Raw genomic sequence first — 27563 nt, forward strand, 5'->3', positions numbered from 1 at the left:
TGAAGCATCTGTGCCTCCAAAGTCATTATCCTACATTCCCAGGCATGAGGAACCTGGGAGGTAAGAGCTAAATTACTGGCCCTAGTAGCTACTTAATTTCGAGGATTATTAGGTCATATTTGAATAAAGCCAAGGCTAGTGTAGTGTTTTGATGGGTTGGGACTTAATGTGTTCATCTTTCCAAGACCATTCATAATAGAAGGCTGAGAATGTGGGGGCCTTCTTTTGGTCTGGGAACTGTGGGCTGCCAGAGCATGGTCTATCACTTTCCATAGCCATGGGACCATCATCTCTTTTCCTTGGGGTGTCAGTCTATTTGATTGTCCCGAAGTGCAGCAAGAAGAGGTCTGGTTTGCTTCGCGCCAGCTCTAGTTTGACACAATACTAAGTTTAGCAGGGATAGGGATCAGCCTGCAGCGTCACTGTTTTCCGCCCCAGTCCATTGCAGGACACTCCTAGGTAGACATGGGAGTCCACTCCTAGGCGATCCCCAAGAGGTACCGTGTTAAGTCCCAGGATTCCGCACCACTAGCGGGCCGCTTATCCCAGCCGATCCAGCGCTCCGCCCCGCCCCGCCCCGCCCCGAGGTGTGTCCAATCAGAGCGAAGTGCTCAGCCCTGGGTTTGTTGTCATAACTTCCGGTTCAGTACCGGAAGTCGTGCGGTGGAGCGAAATTTGAAGGAAGTGGAGCCGCGGCGGTTCGGCCACCAAGCTGGATCTATTGCAGTTTCCCGGGCTAGTCTGGCCACTTGAGTCGAGCCGTCATGCCTATCCGCGCCCTGTGCACTATCTGCTCCGACTTCTTCGATCACTCACGCGACGTGGCTGCCATCCACTGTGGCCACACTTTTCACCTGCAATGGTGAGTGACAGCGGGGTAGGGTCCCGGCGCGTGTCCTAGAAGCTATGGGGTGTCCGGCCTGAGGCAATCCATCCTCAGAACTCAGAAAGGTGATGCCATTAGAGGAGCCTCCGGAAGCTTTCCAGCCTGGGCCGAAGTGGGCCAGGTGGAAGTGATCGCAGCCCAGGGGTACGGTGAAAAAGAGTTAGGTGCCTCTGTGTTAACGTGTGCAAAGAAATGTGACTTTAAAACTGTTAGTCTGAGCGGAGATGAGCTCTTACCGCATTAACGAGCCTTTTTATTTCTTTGAGACTCAACAAGCAACCTAATAGGCTTCTGGCAACCCTTAAGGGTCTGTGTGGTTTGCTTGATGGTTCGGATTGTTTCTATCCAGAAACATCTCGTTGGCCAGACACCCCGTGTATTCACTACTCCGGCAAACTCGGCTTAACTTGGAAAGGCAAGAAAGTGCCTTCTTGTCAAAGGGTCCTGACGCTCAACTATCTTGTGAGTGGGGAAAGGATCCCTTTGTAACTGTGGACAGGCTGGTTCAAAGTTCCCAACACAAGAAACCCTTTGGGGCAGTGGGAGGTTGGTGGGGGCAAAAGGACCCAAGAAGCAGGAAGTGTTGGGACAGCACCCTGAACACTGCTGGATATCCCTTATTTCCAGAGCTTTGTTTAAAACCTTTGTTACCGTCAGAAGTGTTGCATATTCCAGTAAAGGTAGGGGAGGAGGGAGGATGTGGAGGCAGAAAGACCAGGAGTTCAAGGGCAGTCTCAGCTATAGTGAGTTAGAGCCTGGACTTTCTGAGACCTTGTGTCAAAAGACAAAAACAAAAACACACAATCCAGTACTGCTCAATCCAGTACTGCTCAGGGAGCCATTGTTAGAAGTCAATCCTACCACTGAAAGTGCTTTCCATCACCTGCTTCCCTCTGACCTTTAACTTGGAACTTTCCTGTGCATTTGCAATTTAGGTCTGTCTCTTGAAAGTATATTTGACTTTAAAAATATGATATAATAATCTTTGCACTTAAAATGTCACAGTTACAAACGGGGCAGTGGTGGCACACACCTGTAATCCCAGCACTTTTTAAATCAGGGACTTGCTATGTACTATTGGCTTGGCTAGTACTTGCTTTCTAGCCCAGGCTAGCCTGGGATTCGTGGCAGTCCTCCTGCCTCAGGCTCCTGAGTGCTGGAATTGCAGGTGAGTACCACTACTCATGGCTTCCACTGATGTACGTTGTCTTATGTACCCTTGGCTGGCCTTGAACTTACTGGGTAGCCAGGGATGACCCTGAATTCCTAATCATCCTGTCTCCATCTCCCAAGTGTTGGAATGACAAGTGTGTACCATCCATGTTTGGTTTATATGGTGCTAGGGATTGAGTTTAGGGCTTTGTGCATGCTAGGCAAGCTCTCTATTCACTGCCCTATGTATTTTGAATAAATTTTCTCTTTTGAGACAGAATCTCACTATGTCACTCTGGCTGGCCTTAAACTCAAACTGCCTGCCTTTGCCTCCCAATTAATGAACTTTTTGTGTGGAATAGTTTTCATCTACTGATAAGTTTAAATGATGATACAGAGAGTTATTATATGCCCTTTGCACAAGTTTTCCAGTATTAACATTTTACATAATGTTTGTACAATTCTCCAAGCTAAGAAATTGACACTGGTACAATACTGTGACCCTATGGAGTTTGAGTTTTACTAGTGATTTTTCTTTCATCAATGCCCGTATGTTTATTCTAGGATCCAGGCTCGGTTACCAGGATACAGTCAGTTGTTATCATCTCATACAACACTGGTCTGCGACAGCTTTGGTGTTTCTTGTAGATCTTGGTTTTTTTTTTTTTTTTTTTTTTTGGTTTTTCGAGACAGGGTTTCTCTGTGTAGCTTTTGGAGCCTGTCCTGGAACTCACTCTGTAGACCAGGCTGGCCTCAAACTCACAGAGATTCACCTGCTTCTGCCTCCCGAGGGCTGGGATTAAAGGCGTGCTTCACCACTGCCCGGCCAGATCTTGTTGTTTTATTTGTTTTTAATGGTCTTGACACTTTTGAAGACTCCAGGTCAGTTATTTTGTTTGAGTTTGTAATGTTTTCTCTTTAATTAATTAATTTTTATTTTATGAACATTGGTGTTTTTGCCTGCTTATATGTCCTTGTGAGGGTGTCGGGTCCCCTGAACCTGAGGTTACAGACACTTGTAGCCGCCATGTGGGTGCTGGGAATTGAACTCAGGTCCTCTGGAAAAGCAGCCAGGGCTCTTAATGGCTGAGCCATCTCTCCAGCCCCCTTTTCATTTTTTTTATGATTAGACTTGGGTTTAGGAGAGACTACCACAGTGGTGAGGTGCCCTTCTCCTGGAATCTTATTGAGGGTGTGCAATTACATCACTATGACTAGTCTTTGGGGATATTAACTTAGATTCCTTGGTTAAGTTAGTATTGTCCAAGTTTTTCCACTATAAAGTTATTATTTTTCTTACAATATTCTAGAGCAAGTTACTAGGTCCAGTTCACAATCAGCCAGGAATGAAAAGTAGTTTCTTCTATCCAGTTGTTTACAGTGTGGACTCATGGGTATTTATCTTGGCTTTCAGTTATGAACTTTATATCATTATTTATTTTACTACTCAGAATAACTCCTGTCTCCACCACCTTGTTTAATTGTTTTCTGTAGCTATAATTTGAACTAAGTACTCTACCACTGAGCTACATCTCCAGTCCCCCAGTGACCTTTCTTTTTCATGCGTGTGTGTGTGTGTGTGTGTGTGTGTGTGTGTGTGTGTGTGTGTGTGTGTGGTTGTGATGCTGGGGGTCACTTGTGAGATAATAGGTATTCTACCATTGAGAGTCATCCTTAGCCTTTGTTTTTTTTTTTGTTTGTTTGTTTGGTTTTTATTATTCTATTTTAAGTGTGTGGGTGTGCACCATGAGCATGTCTGGTATCTGTAGAGTTCAGAAGAGGGTGTCAGCTATCCTGGAACTGGAGTTACAGATGGTTGTGAACTGCTATGTGGTTGCTGGGAATCACCGAGGACCTCTGGAAGATCAGCCAGTGTTTCACCTCTCCAGCCTGCCCTTGTTTTTTTAAAATACTACTATCATTTTATGTAGCCAGGCTGGCTTCAAGCTTAGACTCTCATGCTATGTTACCGTCATATATCCCCATGCTTAGTTCAATTATTATTATTATTATTATTATTATTACTATTGTATTATGTATTACATTAAAATTAGCTATTTTATTTTTTGGTTTTTCGAGAGATAGGTATTCTCTGTGTAATAGCCCTGGCTGTCCTGGAACTTTGTAGACCAGGCTGGCCTCGAACTCACCGAGATCCACCTGCCTCTGCCTCCCTAGTGCTAGGACTAAAGGTGTGCGCCACCATGCCTGGATATTTTAACTCTTTTTATGGTTTTTCGAGACAGAGTTTCTCTAGTTTTGGTGCCTGTCCTGGATCTCGCTCTGTGGACCAGGCTGGCCTCGAACTCACAGAGATCTGCCTGGCTCTGCCTCCCGAGTGCTGGGATTAAAGGCTTGCACCACCACCACCTGGCCCTATTTTAACTTTTTAAGAAAAAGTTTTTTAACTTTTTTTCTTTTGAGGCAAGGTCTCAGTATGTGGACCAGGCTGACCTTGAACACAGAGATCCATCTGAGTACAGAAATTAAAATTGTGTGCCACCATAGCTGGCACTGTTGTAACCATTTTTAGGTGCTGATATCTGAACTTTCTGTCATCTGGACAGAAGCACATTGCCTATCAAATGATAACTCTCTGTGCCCTCTCCTCCTGGTCCCTGAGCCCCTCTACTGTACCTTTTGCCCTTGGGTTCCCTACTTTAGGCATCCCATGTAGGTGGTCTTTATTCCTTGTCCTTTTGAGTCTGATGTATTTCACTTAGCATAATAATTTTAACATCCATCTCATAGCACGTATCAGAATTTTATTTTTGTTGTAGCCAATATTTAATTGTGTGTATGAAAATACCGTATTTTGTTTATCCATTCATTTGTTGATAGACAGGTATTTCCAGGTTTTGACTGCTGTGAATAATGCTACTATGAACTGCTGTACAGGTCTCTGTCTGGGCCTCTGTTTTCAGTTCTTTAGAATATATACCTGGGAGCTGAAAGACTGGGCCATATGGAGAGTCTATATTTAGGTTTTTTTGGGACCTGGCATACTATTTTCCACAACAGCTGCCTGCTTCTCTCCTCTCTCTCTCTCTGTGTCTCTGTCTCTGTCTCTATTTCTCTCTCACATCTCTGTGTTTGCACAAGCTGATTTTAAACAGCTGATTTTATTATTTTTAGTGCTAGACATTGAACACATAGCCTGGTATATACTAACCCCATGCTTTACCCCTGAGCTAAATCACACACACACACATACACACACACACACACACACACACACACACACAGACACACACACACACAGACACACACACACACACACAAAATGTAGCCAACCTGTGCTACATAGTGAGAACTTGTCTAAACTGTGTGTGTGTGTGTGTGTGCTTGCTTGCGTGCTTGCGTGCGTGCGTGCGTGCGTGCGTGCGTGTGTGTGTGTGTGTGTGTGTGTGTGTGTGTGTGTTACTAGGATTCAAACCCAGGGCCTTGCACATGCCTAGGGCAAGTACTGACAGCCACACTCCTAATCCTTCCTTTTTCATGATGGATGTCCTGATAAGTACTGCATGCATCACATTGATTTTTGGCTTATTTATTTTGTTTTGTTTTTCAGTTGTGGCAAAATATGTCCATTATAAAAATCACCATCTTAATGATTTTAGGGCTGGTGATGTGGATCAGTGGAAGGTTATATAGTTCAGTGACGTTAAGTATTCACATTTTGTGCACCTGTCACCACTGTTTTAAAATGCTTTTATTTTCCCAAGTTGAAATGCTGTACTGCTTCAGTGGTGACTCCCAGTTGTCTCTTGCTCCAAGGCGCAGGAAACTGTCCTTGTCCTGTCTCAGTGAACTTGATTTCGCTAAGTACAGTTTGTCTTTTGTGACAGGTTTATTTCGGTTAACGTAGTGTCTTAAAGGTTCATTCATGCTGGTTAGAGCATGTTTCAGGATGCTTTCTTTGATGCCCCTTATCTCAGGACTGGAAGGTGCAGCTCGGTAGAACTCAAGCAAAGTATGGGAGCCGTTGAGTTCAACCCTTAACAGCTGGGACAAAAAGCAGAAATCCTCCTCATTTCAAGATTCGTAGTTTAGTTATATCTGCAAAATTCTTATTACTTTCTAAAATTGCATGTTATAGACTAGGGATCCGGATAGACTTTTGGGAGGTGGGCAGCATTATTCTGCCTACCACTGTGTTTTTGGAGCCAGATTTTCTCAGAGTACCTCTATGTCTTTTTATCATCATCTTTCTAATTTCTTACCTTTTTTTTTTTTTTTTTTTTGGTTTCTTGAGACAGGGTTTCTCCCTTTGGTGCCTGTCCTGGATCTGTAGGCCAGGCTGGCCTCGAACTTACAGAGGTCCGCCTGCCCACCCCCCCACCCCACCCCCCCCACCCCCCCCCCCACCCCCCCGCCCCAGTGCTGGGATTAAAGGCCTGTGCCACCACCGCCCAGCAATTTTCATCTTTTAAGTTCTGTTGTCTTGTTTGCCATCCTAAAAAACCCAAGGTTTCCTACATGGTAGACAAATGTCCTATCACTGGACTATATCCTTACCCTTAGCTTTTTAACTTTAGTTGGTTGGTTTTGTTGGTAGGTCTCTTGTAGCCCAGGCTGGCCCTAAGCTTACTATGTAACTGAAAATGACCTTGAATTTCTGATCTTCCTGCCTTTGCTTCCCAGATGCCATTAAAGCTCGTTTGTTTCCTTGGTTTTGGTTTTGGTTTAATACAAGATCTCACTATATAGCCTGGTCTGTCCTCAAACTCAGCATTGGGAGGCCCTTGCCTCTCAAACATCTAAGATACAGTGTGTGCCACCATACCTGGCTCCTTTTTTGTTTGTTTGTTTGTTTGTTTGAGGCAGGGTCTCACTGTGTAGCCTTAGTTGGCTCAGAGCTCAATATGTAGACCAGGCTGTCTTCAAACTCAAAAATCTGCCTGCCTCTGCCTCCCAGGTATTAGGATTGAAGGCATTCATCCCCACGCCTGGCCACTTATTTTTTGAGATTGGCTATTTGACTTTTGAGATAGCCTAAAACTCACCATGTACTCCAGACTGGCCTTACATTCATGGCAATCCTCTAGTCTCAGTTACAAATGCTGGGGTTACAGGCAAGAGCATGTCTATAGATTGCTTTGTTTTATTGAAGTACTGTAGAAGTAACTAGAGAAACGTACACATGCTAAAAGCACATAGCTTGTAGGGTCATCACAAATCCAGCCCACCTGTGCAGAACTCAGATCTAGAAGCGTGGTATAGCCGGGCAGTGGTGGCGCACGCCTTTAATCCCAGCACTCGGGAGGCAGAGGCAGGCGGATCTCTGTGAGTTCGAGGCCAGCCTGGGCTACCAAGTGAGTTCCAGGAGAGGCGCAAAGCTACACAGAGAAACCCTGCCTCGAAAAAAAAAAGTTTAGAAGCGTGGTATAGAACTGGGAGGGTAGCTCAGTGGTACAGCACTTGTCCTACATAGAGCCAGGTTAGCTCTCCAGCTCTGCAGAAGAAAGAGGATGTTATCTGCATTAGAAATCTCACGTGCTCTTCTGATTATCCCTGCCAGCACCCACACACACGTAAAGGTACCACTTTGCCTGTTTTTCCTTTTATACAGATGAGCTCATACAGAATATGCTTTTGTGCATGTGCCTAACTTCTCTTCATTATATTTTAATGATTCATTGATAATATGCCTCTTAGTTAACTCTTCCACTGTGCCTGGTTGGCCTTAATTTTGTGTTGAATGTGGTCTTTGAATTTGTTTGTAGTTTTTTTTTTTTAATGTATTTATAGGAAAGATTTGGACATAGGAAATGGTATCACTTTTCAAAGAGGAGTTTTTTCTCTCATTCCTGGGGTGAAGAAGTCTGCCCCAGTCTCTCTTTATACGGTTCTCCTGCCTAGTGCTAGGATTACAGGTAGGTACCACCACACCTACAGGAGACTGTTTCAGGTTTTGCTGGACCATGCCGATAAATTATGTAAATCTGAGCTGTGTTTTGCTTTTACCACTACTTAAAAGAGTGTAGCCCTTAGAGTCCTAACTTAAAGTAGGGTATTATCGGAAGTTCGTCTCCTGAGAGACTCTGAGCTTTGTCTGTCACCTACACTCTACAGCCCAGCTTGCAAAGCCTTTGGCCAAGCCTTCCACCCCAACCACAGCCCGTTGCCGAGCACTGTGCGGTGCTTAAGGCAAGTCCTGCCTGTGGTGACGACCTGTCCTTGCAGGCAGGCATGCGATGGGTCAAGGAAGAGCTAATAGCAGTGGCCGTGTGACGGTATCTGCAGCCATGCCAGGGTTACTTGTCTTTTTCTGTTTTCATTGCAGCCTGATCCAGTGGTTTGAGACAGCACCAAGTCGGACCTGCCCACAGTGTAGAATCCAGGTAAGGATGATGGAGTGTGGGTGTCTCAGTTAAAGACCTCTTCTTTCCGGAAAACAGGGATGGGGAAAACATCTCAGAGATAGAAATACTCTGACCTTTTTGACTCTCTTGGTTTGAGCCAGCTGATCACAGATGCCGGTGAGTCCCTCTGGAGGCTTGCTTATACCCCATGGGTGGCCGGAAGATGGGCTTCCCCACCAGTCTTCACGTGTGTATATTTGGGCCTCTTTAATATTTAGCAAATGTCCCTGTGCATAGCGTTGAAGAATCTTTTAAGCACTTGTAAGTGTTGTCTGCAGTGACATGACTGCAGCCACCAGCGGACCAGCAGTCCTGACTCTGGGTACGTGTAGAAATGAAGTCTTCTGACTCAAAAGGAGATGTGCTGGAAAGTCAGGCCTGAGAGCAGACCTGGCCCACGGCTGGCAGTCAAATCCACGTTCAGTCTTTCCTCTTCGCCTCTGACCTCACTCCACCGTTATTCTCTGTCTTGTTCTCCCACCCAGGTTGGCAAAAAGAGTATTATCAATAAGCTTTTCTTTGACCTTGCCCAGGAAGAGGAGACTGTCTTGGATGCAGAATTCTTAAAGGTACCCAGAATTGATCTCATTCTACTGAATTCCAAACCTTTTAGGAGTTCACTTTTCACTTCCACTTAGAGAAGGTGCCTAAAGTGTAGATGGAGCTGGGCCTGTGGGGCAAAGGCTTGGTAGAGCGATCAAGGTGAGGGCGGTGGCTTTGAGACGGTCCTCAGAGACATACACTGAAGGAGTGGTGCCGGATGGCCATGAGATCTCTCCTTGGGCCTTCAGGGCCAGCATGCCTCCTCCCGTACAAAGGACTTAGAGCCTTCCTGCTCAGCACACTTTCTTGCCGGACAGTTAGTGACACATTAGGAAATTCTTCCATTCTCACTAGTCAGGGAAGATGTGTGACGCCGCCATTCCTTAACCTAGCTGTGCCTCAAAATTGCCTGGAGAACGTGGTGTGAAGGCAGATGCCTGGGCCTTTCCAAGCCCAGCCATAGAGGACGAAGCCCCTGGAGTCAAGATTTCTAGCCCAGGTGGAAAGCCAGACGACAGGCGAGGGTAACCAGGTTGCCTTCTATGCTTGCTTCTCCCATTTCCCCTCCAAATCTAAAATGTCCTTCTGGTTTGTGTGAGGGAGCTAGATTGGCAGAATGTCTTGAGGAAAATTGGGTTGGGGTTTACAAGTGATTGCTGAACGCTAAGGGTTAATTTGCTGGGGATCTGTCAGATTACAACTCATTTGACCTTAGCCTCCTGGGTGTTGTGATGTCCTTGGAACCTCCTTGCTTCAAAATGGTTGAGCTTTTGTGTTTGGAGCCAGCCTGTTCATCGTCATGGTAACTGCTCCCAGTTTTAAGAGGTGTCCTCCCTGTGATGAAGACAACAAAGGCAGCTTCGAGTCTTTTCAGCTTTCAAAGCCAAGTCTGTGAGACAGGGAGGCAGCATCTTGAATAGTTTGGAGCAAGGACTTCGAAGGCATCCTGCTGAGGTGTGGAAGGAGCCAGAGACTATGGGGAGTTGCGCAGCAGCCGGTGTCTGTTCTCAGGCAGACCCCCGCGTGTCCTTACCTACCTATCATTTCCATTCCCAGTTATTTGGTCTACACCGCCCAGCCCAGTTGCCGGGAGCTCCTACCCCCCAGAGTCCTGGGCAGAGAGACTGGTAGTTGGGGGGCCTTACTGTTGGTCTTGTGAAATTCTGAGCCTTCTGTTAACCTTTAAAGAGTGATCTGGAGGCAAGTGTGCTTGGCGTAGACACTTGCCTGAGCCTGAAAGTGTGCTGTGAAGACTTGGTCCTCTGACCGTGGCTGTAGGCTTCTCTAGCTCCCAGGACAGTGAGTTCTCGAGACTCCCCAGTGGGAGCTGGATCCACTTCTACTCCAGCCTCTTAGAGCCAGCTCGGAGCGAGGTAGACCGGAGCGGGCAGAGCCTAAGAAGGAGAGAACTAGTTAGTGATGGTTCAGGGCTTGGCCATCTCTGTTCTGCGTCCCTGGTGAGTGAAGCTAATGTTCTGAGAGGGTGAGGCCGCTGCAGGGCCAGGAGCCCCGGGAGCTTCTGCTGTTGACCAACCGACCAGCAGGCCAAGCTTCACTTTCTGTGGCATTCATTTCCTACATCTTACCTAAAAGGCTGGAGGGATGGTTCAGGGTCTATGGGCACTGGCTGCTCTTGCAAATGACAGGTTTTGATTCCCAGCATCCACATGGCGGCTGAGGATGGACTCTAACTCCAGTTTCAGGGAATCTGACACCGTCTCTGGTCTCAGCAGCAATGTGAAGACGGGGTGCCCTGACATAAATGCAAACCCCGATCCACATAAAAGAAAAACAACCTGTTTCTAAAGATGTATATATTTTATGTATATGAATGCTGTGTCTGCTAGTACACCTGCAGGCTAGAAGAGGGCACTAGATCCATTACAGATGGTTGTGAGCTACCATTGTGGTTGCAGGGAATTGAACTCAGGACCTCTGGAAGAGCAGCCAGTGCTCTTAACTGCTGAGCCATCTCTCCAGCCCAAAAGTAAATAAATCCTTTTTAAAAATGTCCCATACTGGGCATGATGCCACATGCCTTTAATCCCAGCACTCAGGAGACAGAGATAGGTGGATTTCTGTGAGTTCAAGGCCCAGCCTGGTGTACATAGTTCCGGGACAATCTGAGCTACTTAGTGAGACACTATGGTATTTTGTCTCAAAAAAACAAACAAAAAGACCCACAGACATAAAACAATGTGCATCTCTGTTGGCTTGGCCTTGAAGTATATTGGGTCCATTCCTGGACCAATAGTCTTCATTGATCCTGGGACTCTGCACAGCCTTAGGTGGCGTCATATGGAGGCTAGCTGTAATGTGCTCCTGTTGCTTATTGTGTGTATTGTCTTGCAGAATGAGCTGGACAGTATCAGAGCCCAGCTTTCCCAGAAAGGTAAGTTACCAAGTGACAAGAGGCCCTGAGAAGGCCCTGACTTGGGTGTTGGAGGGGAGGGGTCTAAGGGGAAAGCCTCCAGCCTCTGGCAAAGCCAGGGGTTCGTCCTCCTTTGTCTTGCTAGCTCTTATAACTATCCAAAAAGCAGAGGCGAACTGACTCAAGCTGTCTGCCTAGGCCAAGACAGCCTCTTTTCACTGCTTGGAACTTTTTGCCCAGGAGCAGTTTTGGGAGGGGTCCCACCTGATGAGTTTGTATCTTCAGGGCTCAGCTGCTGAGTTTGGCGGGGATTTGCTTGAGTTCTGTAATGATGAATTAACTCGACCTACACAAGTAGGGAAGAGTGAGATCTACTCAAATAGTTCAAGCAGGAAAAAGGAGAGCTTGTCGGCCAGGTGGTGGTGGTGGTGGTGGTGGTGGTGGTGGTGGTGGTGGTGGTGGTGGTGGTGGTGGTGGCGCACACCTTTAATCCCAGCACTCAGGAGGCAGAGCCAGGCAGATCTCTATGAGTTCCAGGATGGGTGCAAAAAGAAAAAAAAAAAAAGAAAAGAAAAGGAGAGCTTGTCTCCTAGGCGAAAGCCCTAGCTTAGTTTTCTTGGTGCCTGGCAGAGAGAGAAGCAGGCCACCCAACTTTCTGGCTTGCACTTTGTTCTTACCTGGCTAAGGGGCGAGGTGCTTGAATTCAGGGGTCAAGGTTGACATGCATGGATGGGCCTTTGCCTTGCTCCCCTCTTCCCCGCTCCAGAGAGGGAGAAACGGGACAGCCAGTCCATTATCGACACTCTACGGGACACACTGGAAGAACGCAATGCCACTGTGGAGTCCCTGCAGAACGCCCTAGACAAGACACAGATGCTGTGTTCCACTCTGAAAGTAAGTCCTCAGAGTCAGTGGGGAGGTACAGCCACAGCCCTGTGCTTGGACCACACAGTGATCACCTGCCTCTACCTCCCCAAGTGCAGAGATTAGAGGCATGCACTACCACACCCAGCCTAGGCTCACAGTTCTAATCATATCTCCTAGTTCTGCCTCAGCCATTGCCTTTGTTTATACAGTAGTAAGGTGAAGGCAAATCTCTTCTTCTCAAGACCCTTCCATACTGTACCCATCAAGCCCATAAGAAAGGGGGCTATAATGGCTGTGCTTGTAGATTTTGTACCAGATAACAAGGCCTTCCCAACACTTCACAGAGGGCCTGCTCGGCGGAGACCTGAGTAGGGCTGGGCCACGTTTCTAAAAGTGGCTCCTACTCCACTGATGAGGCCAGTCTGAAGAATCTTCCATTAGGACTCCAGTCCTTGGCGGGGCTGCTCTCTGGAGCCAGATCAAACAGCATCCTAGGGAGGAGCACAGGCCTTTGAAGTCCGCTGTGCTGAGCTGACCGAGCAGATCAAAGCTGTAGCGCAAGCAGGCCTAGACCCAGATGAATTTTGTATCAGCCTAGGTTCGTGAGCCTCCTGCTCTCCGAGGGCCATGAGGCGATTGATCTGAACTCACGATTGATATTCTAGTCTTGTAGGCAGGAGCAGCCCTTGCTGGGTGCCATTTGAAAGGGATAGGAGCCATCCTTATGAACAGACAAGGCCCTAGGATATTCATTTTCTGTTCCTGCTTGGAGGCTGAGCTGTATCACGTGGCCTACCCAGAGGGAGGGGGCAAACTAGCACCAGGTTACAGAACAATCTCTGATGGCAGTCCCAGGTCAGAGATGGAGTGGTCTCACGCTGAGGACAGATCCTGGCTCGGCTCTCCTATCCTGGTGCTTCTTGTCCATGTGTCTAGATGAGATATGGGTTCGTGCTCTTGGCTTCTTCAGCTATATTATAGCAAGCATGTACCATGAGACCCAGACCATAGAATCTTGGCAGCCCACAGCAGGCCTGAGCCTCACCTATATCTCCGGAGGTGAGGATACAGCTGCCCTGAAGTCTCTTAGTAACAAAAGCATAGGCCAAGTGAGGGCTATAGTTCAAAGCCTGGGTTGGATTCCCATTACTTTACACAGACACACACACACACAACACAGAACAGGTCAGCATGAGGGGCTCTGAGGGGGTTTATAGCCTACAATTTGGAGATATATGTTTATCAGTATCTTTAAAAGCCAAGTATGGAGGTATACTCCCATATTCCTAGCAGGAGGTGGAGGCAGAAAGATCAGGGGTTCACGGTCATCCTTGGCTACATAGCGAGTTCATAGACAACCTGGGGTGTGTGAGTCCCTGTCAAAAACCAAAACCAGGGGCTGCAGAGATGGCTCAGCAGTTCAAAGCACTGGCTACTCTTCCAGAGGACCCGGGTTCAATTCCCAGCACCCCCACATGGCAGCTCACAACTGTCTGTAACTCCAGTTCCAGGGGATCTGACACCTTCACACCAATGCACATAAAATAGATTTAAATAAATTATATTAAAAACAAACAAGCAAACAAAAGATGTGGTACAGATAGCTCTCAGTGGCCATGGTTCTGAGAAGCACCAAGAAGATATACGGGTGTGCTTGCTCTTCAGAAGCAGATGAAATTCCTGGAACAGCAGCAGGATGAGGCCAAGCAGGCTCGGGAGGAGGCCCGCCGACTCAAGAGCAAGATGAAAACCATGGAGCAGTGAGTTCGTAGCTGCTTTCTGTATTGCGCTTTCACACTGGGGCCCCTGGGAAAAGGGGTGCAATTCTCAGGACCGCAGCTGAAAATGGGGTTTGTCCACCTTTGACCCAGATGTCCAGGTGCCCATGGCACAGATTTCCTTTCTTATCCTCTGTGGGTTCCTTCCCTTTTTATGGGTACTCTTGTACTCCGTGTCCTGTTGCCTGTGGATAGATGGCCTGCCGTGCCTTCCCTCCAGCAGCCTCTCGACAGAAGCCCCTGACCTTGACGTCCTCTGTTAGCACCTCTTTTTCCTCAGCAGCATCCCTGGAGCTGAGCTCAGCTCTGCTGTGGAACCTTTCCTTGGGCACACCCACCTGCTAAAGCATCCTAGCAGCCCAGGCTGTTGCCATAGCAACGGCGGCAAAGGGAGGCAGACTAACCATCAGCCTCCAGATTTCAAATGCCGTGGGCCGGGAATGTTTTTCAGAATTGAGCTCCTGCTCCAGAGCCAGCGGCCTGAGGTGGAGGAGATGATCCGCGACATGGGTGTGGGACAGTCAGCGGTGGAGCAGCTGGCGGTGTACTGCGTGTCCCTCAAGAAGTATGTAAGCCCAGGAACCAGATACGGTTCCCCAGTCCTAGCTCTGCTGCCATCTTCTGTAAAGCAGAAGGTGTGAAGGAGCAAGTTCTAGAACCATATTGTCGTAGGGTGAACTCCAGCTCTCAGGCCACTTTGGAGGCCTCGCTAGCTTCCACTTTCCTGCGTGAAGATAGACAGAGACTTGCCTTAGAGTTGCTGAGAGAACCGAGTATGGATTCTAAGTGTTGTTTCTAAGGAGCTCACGCAGCTCTCAGCTGTGAGCCCCTCCTCGTGACATCTGGAGTCTATTTCCATCAGCAAGGTTACTGACCTTGTCTGGCTTTGATAAGAAACTGCCCATATTCTTCATTATGGTACTATAATGTTGGGAAGGAGCCATTTGACTGACAGGCACAGAGAATCCAAAATGCCTCCATTTGGGGGTGTAGGGAGCCCCCTAGTGAGGCTGGAGCTTCTTGCATACTTTCTCCAGTCACCACGGTTCCTGCAGGTGACAAGAGAGAGCAGTTTTGTTTCCTGACCTCATTACATTCAGTGCAGGACCTGCCATGGGGCCCCCTGGAGGGAGGAGGAGGCGGAGCTAAGGATTGGAGGGAGGGAGGCCTTTGTTAGGTTGGTGCTGTGACATCAGGGTGTCCTGTCCTGTCATCTCTCCTCACGGCCACTTTGCAGAGAGTATGAGAATCTGAAAGAAGCGCGGAAGGCCTCGGGGGAGCTGGCTGACAGGTTGAGGAAGGACTTGGCCTCCTCGAGGAGCAAGGTACCGGAATGGGAGCCAAAGGAAGGAGGAGGCGTGGCTTTTCCTTTGTCATACTCGACGGGGCTCCTGAGCTAGGCCCCCCAGGCTGACACAGTGGCCTAGTGTGGGGGCCTGCAGACACTAATTATTACTGCTTTTTACTGTGCATTGGGGGGGGCGCAGTTAATACAGGTATGCCCCCACCACACACTTACACTACCCTTTGCTCATCTTGGAGAACACAGTCCTCAAGTGTGACAGCTTCGGAGGCCTGTTTTGTACCCCATCCCAACTATGAGGGTTCTTGGGCCAGCTGCTTTTAACTTCTGTAGGCTGCAATGTATAGAGAGAGGAGCCTTGCTCCCAGGCAGCCCTAGGTGTGTACCCCTAATTGAGCCTATCCCCAAAGGTCTGGGTCTCCCTCATGCCTCCAGTTTCTTTTAGACTCTACCCCGACCATCCACTGGGTGGCAGCAGGTAGGGACAGGACATGTGGCACCACTGGCTTGTCCTTTCTTACAGTTGAAGACTGTCTACACTGAGCTGGATCAGACCAAGTTAGAACTGAGGTCAGCCCAGAAGGACTTAGAGAGCGCTGATAAGGAAATCACGGTGAGAATCCTGACCCGGTGAGAAGGGGAGGTCAGGGGTGATTTCTGTGCCTCCAGGAGTGGGGCCAGGCTGGTTCTGCCTGAGAACCTGAGTCCCAGTCAAGGGCAGTAGCTCTGGGCTCTTTATCCTCCTGTGTCAGGGAAGTGGGTCAGGGTATGTGTCCTGACCCTCACCTGACCTACAGCCTGTGCCTCCTCAGCAGAGGGCCAACAGCACCATGGATCTTCCTTTATGATCTGCTGAGTCCTTACCTCCAAGATTCCTAATCGCCTGAGCAAGGGCTTTACCAAAAAGGCATTCTAAAGGCTGGTGTTGGGCATCAGTCCTTGCTCTGTTCCCAGCACCCTTCACAGGTGTTGTCCTCAGTGCCTCAGCCTTTCTCTCATGTTCTTCTCTTTATTCCCTCCAGAGCCTAAGAAAGAAGCTAACGATGCTGCAGGGGACCTTGAATCTGCCTCCAGTGGCCAGTGAGACCGTCAGCCGCCTGGTTTTTGAGAGGTTTGTTAGCCTTCTGGGGTGATACAGGATCATAGACCGAGAACCTTCATGCCTAGCTTTGGTGGCATAGACGGTGTTTGTGGACCTTCTGGCCAGAAAGCCAGCAGCTTTGAGAAAATTTGGGATCTGACAAAGAACGGCCAGAGAAGGCCTTTGAAGTGTCTGAGGATGGGGCAGGAGCCTTGACTTACCTTGGTGTATCCTAGAGTTTCTCACCACGTGCATCTGCCTGCCCCCATTTCTGAAACAAACTTGAAAGCACCTCACTCTCAAATAACCCCCTCTCAGCTGGGCAATGGTGGCACACACCTTTAGTCCCAGCACTCGGGAGGCAGAAACAGGCGTATCTCTGTGAGTTCAAGGGCAGACTGATCTACAAAGTGAGTTCCAGGACAGCTAGGACTGTTACACAATGAAACCCTGTCTCAAAAAACCAAAATAAATAAAGAAGTAAAATAACCCCCTCCGGTTCAGGAATGTGTGCTTTAAGGTGGCCAGCAGAGGGAGCCAAAAGACCCAGGGATTGGTGTCCCTGCCAGGAACAAGTTAAGCTTCCTGAGTGTTTTTCACAGAAACAGGCTGACTAGGAACATCCTCAAGGCTGTCTTCTGCCTGCTAGGGGACCCCAGCAGGGGAACCAAATTAAAAACTCCTGTTTTTATTTAAACCAGAGTTTAAATGACCCAGAGTTTTATTTAAACCACTTTCCAGTATCTTTTGGCAAATCAATATGCGCCCTGCACCTCCCCGTCCTGCCTGTGAATTCACGCATCAGTGCCTTCCAGCACTCCACTTTGTTCCTGGGCACTGCGCCCCAGACTTCCCACATCTCAGAGCCTTGCTACTGTGTCTTGGGACGTTCATGGAGCTGCTTTAGACGGGAGTGGTTTTGTAGGATCCTGGGTGTCACAGCCAACCGTAAGAGAACACTTCTTCTCTTCCTGCTTCTTCTGCCGCCTTTGCTCCAGCTCTTTCCTCACTGAAGGCTCTGGCCAGCCTCCTCAGCCAGCTAGCACTGAGAGAGAGAGAGAGAGAGAGAGAGAGAGAGAGAGAGAGAGAGAGAGAGAGAGAGAGAGAGAGAGAGAGCGAATGAATGAGTGTGTTGTGTGCATGTGGAGGCCACTGGTCTACATTGATGTCTTCTTTGACCACTTTGTACTATCTGTATGTGTGTGTGTGTGTGTGTGTGTGTGTGTGTGTGGCTGAGTGTGTCACAGTGTGCATGTGGAAGTCAGCACAACTTGTGGCATCATTTCTCTCCTTTCACCTTTCCATGGGTTGAAGGGATCTTTTTTTTTTTTTCTTTTTTTGTTTTTTTGGTTTTTGGTTTGTTTTTTGTTTGTTTGGTTGGTTGGTTGGTTTGGTTTTTTGAGACAGGGTTTCTCTGCGTAGCTTTGCGCCTTTCCTGGAGCTCACTTAGTAGCCCAGGCTGGCCTCGAACTCACAGAGATCCGCCTGGTTCTGCCTCCCGAGTGCTGGGATTAAAGGCGTGCGCCGCCGCTGCCGCCGCCGCTGCCACCCCCCCTCACCCCCGGCTCGGTTTTTGGTTTTTTGAGACAGGGTTTCTCTGTGTAGTTTTGGAGCCTGTCCTGGAGCTTGCTCTGTAGCCCAGGCTGGCCTCAAACTCACAGAGATCCGCCTGGCTCAGCCTCTGGAGTGCTGGGATTAAAGATGTGTGTCACCACCGCCCGGCAGGTTGAAGGGATCTAACCCAAGTTGCTAGATTTGTGCAGCAAGCACCCTTACCCTCTGAGACACCTCGCCAGCTATGATTCTTTTCCTCAACATCCCTCTGTGGAGCCAGACTTACCTGCCTGCTCCAGTTTAGGATGCACTGAGAGCTGTGGACTATGGTAGATGCACGATCTGCCATGATGTCCAGTGTTAGGTTGACTTGTGTGGTTTGGGAAGAATCTTTTCTTTTTCTTTTTTAAAACTTATTTATTTAGTATGTATACAGTGTTCTGCCTATACATGTCCCTGAAGGCCAGAGGATGGCACCAGATCTCATTACAGGTGGTTGTGAGCCACCATGTGGTTGCTGGGAATTGAACTCAGAACCTCTAGGAAGAAGTAGTCGGTGCTCTTAACCACTGAACCATCTCTCCAGCTTGGGAAGAATTGTAAACCTTCCTAGTCTATATGAAATGTACAGACACATTCATGAAACCGCCATTTAAATCTGAAGGGAAGAGAAATCCAGGCAGAGAGGATGGTGAATTCAAAGTCCCTGAGGCGTTGCTACAGTGGGCTTGGGGCGGGGGGCAGGTGGGCCACATCGCTGCCAGCCTTTGTAAGTCAGCCTTGTAGGTGCAGATTTCATCCTTGGAGCAGTAGAAACTGTTGGAAATGTTCCTGGAAGGTAGCTCTGAGGGCCTGGTCCATGTCTCTGATTTCCATCCCATCATCTCTAATGAGTCCTTGAACTGTGCCTCAGTTTTCAGACGTACTTAATGCCTCGTAGTCTCCACCTTGTGAATTCTGGCTTCTGTGTCAGGCTCACATTTCCCCGGCCATTCGCTCCCCCTCCCCCTCCCCCCTCCCCCTCCCCTCCCCTTCCCTTCCCCTCCCCCTCTCCCTCTCTCAAGGCTCTGGGTGTTATTCCTGATGCCTGTTTCATTGTTGTGATGGGATTACCCTTTGCTTCTGTCATCTTATTTTATTTTAAAGATTTACTTATTTATACAGGTGCTTTGCATGTGTGTCTGCACACCAGAAGAGGGCATCAGATTCTGAGCCGCCATGTGGGTGCTGGGAATTGAACTCAGGACCCCTGGAAGAGCAGCCAGTGAGTGCTCTTAACCTCTGGGCCATCTCTCCAGCCTTTATTTTATTTTATTATTTTATCTTTTTGAGACAGTCTCAGGCTGGTCTCAAATGCACTATGTAGCTGGGTATGACCTTGAACTCCTTATCTTCCTGGCTCTCCATCCCGAGTGCTAGGAATCTAGGTATGTACTACACCACATCTGATTTATGGAGATCCGGGATTGAACCCAGGGCCTCATACTTGCTAGGCTAGCACTGTACCAACTGAGCAATGTCCCCAGCCCTGCTCGTGGTTTTAGGGCAGCCTCAGGAGGTAGCCCTTCCTTTAGCCTTGCCAGACCTGGCCTTGTGAGGTCTGAGGAGAACCTGGAGGAAGGTGGGGGCTGCTCCAAGGGACCCACACACACACACTCTTTCCTTCCCTCAGGAGTTGGAAGGCTGCGCCACAGTCCTTGGCCCACTGGGGTGCAGATCAGAGGAAAGGGAGTTATCAAGAAGGTATTAGGAAGATATCGCTCAAGGACCTAAGGACTCCTAAATTCTGGGCTGGTGGGATCTGGGGAGACCTTCATTTATGGTAGGACTGATAGGAGCTGTGAGTTCATGGAGGACATAGTGACAGCCTTTGTGCCACACAATAGCACGTCTGCCTAGGGTTTGGCCCTGCCTTAGAAAGGAGGGCTCTGAGTCTTTGGCCTCATTCCCTGAGGCCGCTGACACGAAGCTATGTAAGTTGGCCATAGGTGAGTGTCTCAGAGGTAATAGAGTCACTGAAGAGTATCTCAAGCCAGGCCTTCACTGTAGTGAAGGAGAAACCACAGAACCCTAGGCTCTCCCTCCTCAAGTCAAGTTATGGATGAAAGAAAGTGGACCCTGAAAGAAAGGGAAACAGACTAATATTTGCAAAGGAGAACTTACCCAGAAACAGTTTGAACAGTGTGAGAGAACAAGAAATATGTCCTTTTGAGCTTCGTGTTGAAATGAGAGACAGGGTGAACCTCCTGAATCTTGGGTTTGTGTAGTAGATAGTACATGAGAAGAAGTCCAGCTTGGCTTGAGCCAAGGCCGAGTGTGTGCCGTGGGTTCCTCTGGGTAAGACCTGGGGGTGGTAATAGAAAATCTTGAGCCCTCAGGTAGTAAGATGGCTTCGCTCTGCCAGACTGGACCTGTCTCTCGGGTTTGCCTTTCCTGCCTTAGCCTAAACTCGCTGGAGTTGGTAAGCAACCACAGAACCATACTGATGAAGGGAGGGAGACGCGGGCTTCCCAGCCAGATGTGTAGGCAGCTCAGTGTGCACAGGGCTGAGGTGTAGCTCCCGAGGGAAGTCCTTGGAAGAAGTGTCCTTAGCGCTGGCCCTGCCGTTTCTTAGGGTTCTCCTCAGACCTTAGACCCTGGAGAGCACTGCCAGGTCAGGCTGGCTGCAGTTTTCGAAGAGTGAGCACCACCCTCTCATTATAAAAGTAAAAAGGTAGAGAATTTGAAACCTACGGGCTTAATTGCAGAGCGAATTGGACACAAGGTGCATTTCATTCAAGTCTTTTTCCTGTGGAAGGTGTATGGAGGACAGGGTACACCAAGTCATGTGATTGTACATACACATGTATTTTTTTGTTTTGTTTTGAGACAGGGTCTCTCTGTGTGGCCCTGACTGTCCTGGAACTCACTATGTAGACCAGGCTGACCTCAAACCCACAGAGATCCACCTGCCTCTGCCTCATGAGGGCTGAGATTACAGGTGTGTGCCATAATGCCTAGCTTGTACGTGCATATATTTTATATTCTCTTTTTTTCTTTTAGGCAGCCTCCATATATAGCTTAGGCTGGCCTCAAACTTAGGTAGCTCAGGCAGGCTTTGAACTCACGATCTTCTTTCCTGAGATCATAGGGGTTTGTGTATTACACCTAGCTTTTGTATTGCTTTTTAAATGTGGGTATTTTCCCATGTTGCTACAGTTACTCTTGAGAACACCATCTAGTGTCTCCATCACTGTCAACTCCTGAAGTACCAGACCACTAGCATACGTTTGCTGTGCTAAGTAGTAACATCCTCACATCTGTATCACTCTGTGGTAACATGGCTGAATGGCGGCGGCGGCGGCTGCTGCTGCTTCTTCTTCTTCTTCTTCTTCTTCTTCTTCTTCTTCTTCTTCTTCTTCTTCTTCTTCTTCTTCTTCTTCTTCTTCTTCTTCTTCTTCTTTTCTGGAACAGAGTTTCTCTGTGTAGCCCTGGCTGTCCTGGAATTTGCTTTGTAGACTAGGCTGACCTTGAACTCTGAACTCTGGGCTGAAGGTTCTGGGTATTGAGCTCAGGGCTTCAGCCTTGGAAACAGTAGTCTTTATATCAGCTGAGCCATCTCACCAGGCCAAGCTGAATTGCCTCTGATACTTGAGGAGCTGTGATTTCTCTGGGTTGTTACTGCAGTCCCAAGTAACAAGATTATCTCGACCTTCCTTCAGCCCAGCCCCTGTGGAGATGTTGAACCCGAGACTCCACCAGCCATCCTTCAGTGATGAGATTGACCTCAATGCTACCTTTGATGTAGATACCCCTCCAGCCCAGACCTCCAGCTCCCAGCATGGCCACCCCAAGAAGCTCTGCCTGGAGAGGGCACGGTGAGTGTTGGTCCCTGGCAGTGCCCAGAACCTGGTGGGGAGTAGCTAAGCCATCTGTAGGTCCTGCCCTGAGTGGGATGAGGCTGCTCAGTGGGATGCAGCTTTGGGTCACGCTACCTCTTCCTCTTCTCCTTGGCCTGAGTGCGCACTGTGTACAGTCCTGCTTGTTCCTTTCATCGTCCTCGAGATGATGTTAGAGAGAATTCTCTGGTCCCAGTAGGGCCAGTCTGGACTGGTGGGGAGGCAGGTATCCCAATACTTTGAATGCCTACCCACCGGAGTCCTGAGTGTGGGACTCTGAATTGTTCCCAGTGTGTGCCTCTGAGGTTCATGCTTAATGCAGGACCATCTCACACCACAGATCCCATGACCCTGCCACCCGCGGAAAGAACCCATGTTGGCAGACATGAGGGGCTGTGTGGAGCTGGAGGACAGGTGGGACTTGCTCTAGATATGCAGTGGGACTGGGGGGGCCACCATCCCCTTGGCCAGGCACACTTGTGTGTCACCGTGAAGACGGCTGTACTCCTTCGTATACATAGGTGTGCGATTCCAGTGAGGGAAGGAAGTCTTTTTCATTTTGTACAGTGTTCTGCCTGCACATATCCCTGCAGGCCAGAAGAGGGCACCAGATCTTATTACAGGTGGTTGTGAGCCACCATGTGGGTGCTGGGAATTGAACTCAGGTCCTCTGGAAGAGCAGCCAGTGCTCTTAACCTCTGAGCCATCTCTCCAGCCCTTTTTTTTTAAGACAGGGTTTCTCTGTAGCTTTGGAGTCTGTTCTGGAATTTACTTTGTAGACCAGGCTGGCCCCGAACTCACAGAGATCCACCTGTCTCTGCCTCCCAAGTGCTGGAATTAAAGGGGTGCGCCACCACCACCCGGCTCTTTTTACATTTTTTAAAATTACACTTATTTATTTTTGTGTATGTATGTGGAATGCATATGGAGATCAGAGGACAATTTGTGGGGGTTGTTTCTCTTCTTGCACCATGTGGGGACTAAGTTCAAAGTCAGGTCAACAGGCTTGATAGCAAACAGTTGTATCTGCTGAGCCATGTCTCTCGTTCTAAGGAAATCTTCATGCGAGATTTCGGATATGAGAGAAAGAAATTGTTGTGTTAGGCAGGGCCGTGAGAGAGAAGGAGAGGGCAAGACAGCTGGGCTTAACACTGTAGTAGAGGGCCAGGCCTGACGCTGTAGTAGAGGGCCAGGCCTGACGCTGTAGTAGAGGGCCAGGCCTGACGCTGTAGTAGAGGGCCAGGCCTGACGCTGTAGTAGAGGGCCAGGCCTGACGCTGTAGTAGAGGGCCAGGCCTAACACTGTAGTAGACGGCCAGGCCTGACGCTGTAGTAGAGGGCCAGGCTCGAGTCGTGAGGCCTGCAGCCCAGAGTTCCTCGGTGTCAGCTCCTTACCCTGGCCTCCTTCTGTGGCTTCCTGTTCAGCTGTCAGAACTGAAGGCACAGGTTGGGGATGTAGCTCAGTGACGGTGTTTGCCTCCCGTGAACAAGGCCTTGGATTCAATCCCAGTTCTGCAAAGAAGGAAGGAGGAGGAAACAAAGACAAAAGAAACAGTGATTGCAGGCGCATGGGGTCTTCAGGCTTGTGGACACTTCCACCATCTTCAGGGACGGTGAGGAGTGAGGGAGCACTTGGCCTCACCAGAGCCAGACTCGCGACAGTGGAGGGTCGTCTTCTGGTCACCATGGGGCTCACTGCAGCTTAGGGAAGTGAGCAAAGGAGCCCAGGGTCAGCAGGCCCTGCTCCTACCCCTTTCCTTTGGCTTGAGAAGCCACCGGGCCAACCTTAGGTCGTCATCTTCTCTCTCAACTGGAAAATTCCAGGAGGGGTATCTAGCTGCTAGGGTCCCAGGAATTGTATGGAAATTGTGTCCAGCTCTGACACCAAGAATAGAAAGCCATGGGGCTTGGAGAGATGGCTCAGAGGTTAAGAGCACTGGCTGCTCTTCCAGAGGTCCTGAGTTCAAGTCCCAGCAACCACATGGTGGCTCACAACCATCCGTAATGAGATTTGGTGCCCTCTTCTGGCCTGCAGGCATACATGCAGGCAGAACACTGTACACATAATAAATAAATAAACCTTAAAAAAAAAAAAAAAAAGAGTAGAAAGCCACACCGGGCTCCTGCTCTTTTCTGCCAGAGGCCCTCCGGCAGAGGTCCCATGGGGACTCTGGGAGCACTGCAGACTGCCTTACCGAGTCTTACTGAGAGGCTGACTTCCTGAGGGTCTTCCAGAGGAGGTGCCTCCAGCCCCCAGACAGACAGGGTGGGGCCCGAGCGCATTTGATAGCTCCTGCCTTTAGGAGGGTGTGAGCGCACGGCCTCCTGTGCACTGGTTGGGCTCCCTGGCACTGGGTAGAGACCAGGACATACATGGTGAGAGCCCAAGAACCTGGAGGGCATGGAAATGAAACCACAGACTGGGGCATGGTCTGGTCGACCCTGACCCCGGCACTCTTCCTTTCCGTCTTCACGGATTTGTACTCGGGGTAGAGACCACTGAGGTACCTCATCCAAAGCCTAGCCACGATGGCAGCCATGCCACACAGCGGCTCCTTTAAAGGCCGTGTGCCGAGTCTGGCCCTCTCCTTGCTTACCTGCGTTTGTTCTCACCTCACTCTCACAGCTCTCCTGTGCAGGACATCCTCAAGAAGACACCTAAAGTCTACAAGCAGGTAAGGGCCGGCCGGCCGGGGCTTCCTCGAAAACATACAAGCAGTCAGGTCCAGCCTTTGCCAGACTGACATGGAACCTGCCTTCTAAACTGGGTGTGCCGGTTCATGCCTGTGACCCAGCATTCAGGAAGCTAAGGCAGGAGAACCACCTTGAGTTTGAGGCCTGCCTGGACTGTGTAGTGAGTTCCGGGCATCCTGGACTAGAGTGAGACCATCTCAAAACAAAATAAAACAAAGAAAAATAAAAAACTATTTCTGAGAGTGCAAACTATGTTCAGGTTCCCCTCACGAGCCCAGGACTGACTTCAGAGCCGTCATTGTAGCCCTGACGCATTATCCTCTGCCTCCTGTCTGATATTCTCATGTTTCTTTTCTTTTCTTTTCTTTTCTTTCTTTTTTTTTTTTTCCATTTTTGTTTGGTTTTGGGTTTTTTAAGACAAAAACCTGTGTAGCCCTGGTTGTCCCAAAACTCACTCAGGTCAGGCTGGCCTCGAACTCAGAGATCCACACCTCTGCCCCCCAAGTGCCGGGATGAAAGGTGCGCGTCACCACCGCCCGGCCGGATATGCTGATGACCAGCTCTCTCTCGCTGTCACTACCCTGTCCTGTGCTGCTGTCCAGCTCATCACGTCTGACTCTGGCGTTATCCCAACAGGAGTCCCAGCTCTCACTGGGTGGCCAGCGCTGTGTAGGAGAGCTAGACGAGGAACTGGCTGGTGCCTTCCCTCTCTTCATCCGGAATGCCGTCCGGGGTCAGAAACAGCCCCACAGGACCACCGCAGCTTCCCGGTGCAGCACAGATGCGGTAAGTAGGGTCGCAGGTACCAGGCCTCCTGGGTGGAGCAAGGCAGTCAGCGCCCTAGCCCATCCTCCTGATCCACTCGTGTCTTCCTTCTGCCCTAGGTAAGAGTAGGCTTCGATGGGCTTGGAGGACGAACAAAATTCATCCAGCCTGTATCCTTTTTCTATGGCCGTGGCCTGAGCTGTACCCCCAGGCTCCTCACTGCCGGCGCCTGCAGCCTAAGATGGGCAGAGCGGCGCCTTGTTCAATATATCCGCGCTTCCTGACCCTGGGTCTGAGGTTTTCCTGCCCTGCATTCCAGTCCCTTCTCCAAGCTTCTTCCTTGACATTGCTTCCAGACAGACTCAGCCATTATCCGGCCGATGCCTGTTAAGCCCAAGGCCAAGAGTAAGCAGAAAGTGAGAATAAAGACTGTGAATTCTTCCTCCCAACCCAAGCTGGACACCTTCCTGTGGCAGTGAGCAGTGACCAGAGTCATGTCTCCAATTAGTAGGCCAAGACCTCTGCCAACCCAGGAGTGTTTGAGGAGAAGGCTCCTCTTCCTGGACAGTGCAAGGACAGCAGAAACTGCACTTCCTGTGTTCGCCTTGCCCTGCACCACACGGATTCACCTCCGGGAGCTGACATGACCAGGTTACAGTTCCGGTCAGCAGGACCTGCTTCCAGTTGCAGGGTTTTGCATATAGCTACAACCAGATGTGGCTGGGCTCCTTCTGTTTTTATAGTCCAGGGTCACATGTGACTGTAGATGAAAGTGCTGGAGGATTCCTAAGCAGGCGAGCCTGAACTTCTGCCTGCCTCCAGCTGCGTCTTGCTCAGTGTATCTGAGCTTGAACTAGTGGATGTTAGGGAAGTGGGGGAAGTTTTCCATGTAAAATAAAAAGGTATCTTTTCTTCCTGGCTCTGAGTGTATAAATTTGTACCAAGACTTTAGAAAATTGGTATGAGTTTCTAAAGCGGGAGTGCCACCTAGACTTAGAGCTAGTAGTTTTATCTCCAGGCCTGGCTTTCTCACAGGGCACAGGAAGACCCTAGCCAGAATGGCATCCCTGCAGTCTGGGCTCTAAGCCAAGTGAGGGGGTGAGCAGAGTGAGCTCCCGTCCATTCAGGGAACTCAGCAAGCACAGCAGACAGTGACCAAGCTGTTAGCTTTCAGGTCGCGGCCTGGGGCCCTTTCTCCTAGAGAGTCTCCCTTACTGGCCTCTCGCCTGGGTAAGACTTCCGAAACGCCTTTCTCCCGTTATTAGACCGAATGCTCCTGTTTCCCTAGCACATGGTCTGCTTTGTGCTGAAGGCATCCAGACACTTGATAGGTAACCTCGAGAAGCCTCAAGCTGTCTGGGGGTGGAGATGGTAGCCTTGGGTATGTGGTGCTTAGCTTTGATTGTCAACGACACAATCTTGAATCACTTGGTAAGGGCCTCTCGATGAGATCTAGATGAGGGTGACCTGTGGGCATGTCTGTGGAGGTTATTGTGGTTATGTGAATTGAGGTGGGAAGACCAGCCCAATGTAAGCTGGCACCATTCCCTAGGCAGAGGACTGTTTAAGAGCAGAAAAAGTGAGCTGAGCACAAGAATGGAGGCACTCTCTGCTCTTAACTGAGTGTGACCAGCTGCTCCACCGTCTGCCTTGACTTCCCTGCGATGATCGACTGTAACCTGAAACTGAACCAAAATAAAAACTTTCTCCCCTAAGTTGCTTTTGTCGGGGTATTTTATCACAGCAGGAAAGTAACTTAGACAGCTACAGATGTTGAGCCTGTTTGGAGCTGAAATGAGCCAAAGAGGTTTACTGAGGGGAATTGCACCATCTGGTTGAAAACAGAGAGACTGGCTGCGAGCTCATGCTGAGTGGCCTTAGGTTAGTCATCCTCTCGATGTTATCTGTGCAGTGGGACACTAGCACCAACCACCCAGGGGTGGGAATAGGTTAAGAACTCAAGATACGTAAATGGAAAAGTGAGGTAGACAGCTACTGGGTGATTCCACTTCCAGGAAGTGTCTAGAATAGGTAAACTGACAGAGACAACTCTTAACAGTGGCCAGGAATGGGAGCTGGAGTTACTGCTTCTCTGACAGTTTCTGTCTGAAATGATAAAAAGGGTTTTAGAGAGCTGGGCAGTGGTGGCCGCTTGGTGGCACACACCTTTAATCCCAGCACTGGGGAGGCAGAGGCAGGCGGATCTCTGAGTTCCAGGTCAGCCTGGTCTACAGAGTGAGTTCCAGGACAGCCAGGGCTACATAGAGAAACCCTGTCTCAAAAAAACAAAAAACAACAACAAAAGGAAGGCTGGTTGGGGTCAGGGA

At 49.2% G+C, this 27563-nt stretch overlaps 1 protein-coding gene across 1 annotated transcript; it reads left to right on the forward strand.

The window, feature by feature from the left end:
- The first annotated feature begins 645 nt into the window (after positions 1-645).
- Positions 646-26949, forward strand: Traip (TRAF interacting protein). The gene is made up of 15 exons (XM_076577015.1): positions 646-862; positions 8325-8382; positions 8889-8972; positions 11299-11338; positions 12084-12211; positions 13850-13944; positions 14414-14527; positions 15200-15287; positions 15789-15878; positions 16288-16376; positions 21602-21757; positions 24404-24452; positions 25108-25257; positions 25356-25406; positions 25593-26949. Exons 1-15 carry the CDS (start codon positions 765-767, stop codon positions 25713-25715), a joined length of 1413 nt encoding a protein of 470 aa, XP_076433130.1. The 5' UTR covers positions 646-764; the 3' UTR covers positions 25716-26949.
- Positions 26950-27563: the final 614 nt, after the last annotated feature.

This window comes from Peromyscus maniculatus, chromosome 7 (genome assembly GCF_049852395.1).
Source record: "Peromyscus maniculatus bairdii isolate BWxNUB_F1_BW_parent chromosome 7, HU_Pman_BW_mat_3.1, whole genome shotgun sequence".
NCBI lineage: Eukaryota > Metazoa > Chordata > Mammalia > Rodentia > Cricetidae > Peromyscus > Peromyscus maniculatus.